Here is a 1,667-nt window from a genome sequence, read left to right on the forward strand (position 1 = left end):
CGAGAGTTTTTATCATAACCACGTTGAAAAACGTACACACAATCCTAGTTTCTTCGTAAAAACGCTCACCTAACATTATACCACCCTTAGTCCCCTCTGTCTGCTAATGATCAAAGCATAGAACTTTTATTCAGTGTTTGTTTTTTCTTCAAACCGCCCCAGGCTTCAAAACCTTGACCTGTCCCTTGTCATTGATTATTTCTCACAGTGTAGAACCTTGTTCTAATTAGCAACACAAGAAACATGACTCTAAAATAACATGTACGTTACTGTTGCCCCAGTACTGTATGCTCTTTAAATAGAGCGCAGTCTCAGCATGTGTGCATGTTAGAGTGTGATCTGAATGTCCCTTTGTTGATTCGTCCTTCAGAGAGCACGCGGCAGAGGGCCTACAGTCTGGTGGCTCAGGCCTACACCTCCTTGGCGGCAGACGACTTCGCTGCCTTCGTGGGATACTCTGTGGAAGAGGCAGTAAAGGGTACGTTTACATCCACACAGGAAATTTCATCTTATCACTGTTAGTGTGTAAAAAATACATTACATTCAGATCTACAGGTTTAACGGCAACTATAGAATCATCTGGACCGAGGTAAGATAGTTTGTTATGCTAACTCCACGGCGGCTAATTGTGCTTTATTAATCTACTGGTATAGTTATGTATTTTGAAAATTCATGTGTTTAAATCATTCCCTGGGTAGTGGTTTGTGTTACTGTAGTTCAGCATTTCTTTCTGACACTTGGAGCAAACAGTCAGCAGATGGCTGACATCAAACACATCGGACGTCTTGAAGTCAACCTCTTCCTCGTTAACTTTCCACTTTTTAAAAGAACAAAATGTAATCTCCAAATCATTTTTTTCCTTTGTTTATTGGTCATGGGATGACAGTTCCAATCAGTTACACAATAGTGCCTTCTGAGCATGTTTAAAAGGTTTAAAGTGAAATAGTTACACTACTTCACTCTACCAGTCAACAGGTTGCATTTTCCAGTATCCTCTAAAGATGTCTGACTTCCTGTTAATGACGTCACATTCCCAACAGCAATTTGTACAGTGATTAATTGAATCTTATTGCCATTAAACACACATTTCTACATTTGCTGATGAGGCTTGTGTTCTTCTCCTGTCTTCAGGGGTGGTGAGTCAGGGCTGGCAGGCCGACCCTGCTACCAGGATGGTGATGCCCAAAAAGCCCGGTAGGTGGCAGTATTGCTCTCTTCAACTGTTCACATCTGTTCTGTTGCCTAAACTGTCTTCTCTTCAGGATTAATGCCGAGCCCACCTTCTCCTATATATAATCAGACACACTGACACTGTTGGAGCAGGGATTAAAGAACGATCAATTATATTTTATTTTCCTGGAATCTCTTGAAATATGTGATTTGCTAAATCTGCTCTTGTTTAAGATCCATATTTCCCTCATCCAGTCCCTTCCTTTTATTCTACTGTGTTTCTTTCTACCACATCATCACATGTCCTCACCAGTTATTGATCGCTCTGTCTCCCAAGAGAAAACTTCAGACTTATGCGCAGTGTTCTCTAACAGAGAGGAGGCGGCTGCGGTATGTCCTGCTGTCTGTAATCATCCGACATATTTGCTAAACCATCTGTTGCGCACATGTCCGTCTCAACAGGCTAACCCACTCAACATTAATCCTCATGCCCCCCC

General features: G+C 41.9%; 1 protein-coding gene across 1 annotated transcript; it reads left to right on the top strand.

Moving 5' to 3' along the window:
* The first annotated feature begins 309 nt into the window (after positions 1–309).
* Positions 310–1,395, top strand: cops8 (COP9 signalosome subunit 8). Its single transcript, XM_010786064.1, has 2 exons — positions 310–478; positions 1,132–1,395. Exons 1-2 carry the CDS (start codon positions 325–327, stop codon positions 1,266–1,268), a joined length of 291 nt encoding a protein of 96 aa, XP_010784366.1. The 5' UTR covers positions 310–324; the 3' UTR covers positions 1,269–1,395.
* Positions 1,396–1,667: the final 272 nt, after the last annotated feature.

This window comes from Notothenia coriiceps, unplaced genomic scaffold, assembly GCF_000735185.1.
Source record: "Notothenia coriiceps isolate Sejong01 unplaced genomic scaffold, NC01 NC01_scaffold00028776, whole genome shotgun sequence".
Lineage (NCBI taxonomy): Eukaryota > Metazoa > Chordata > Actinopteri > Perciformes > Nototheniidae > Notothenia > Notothenia coriiceps.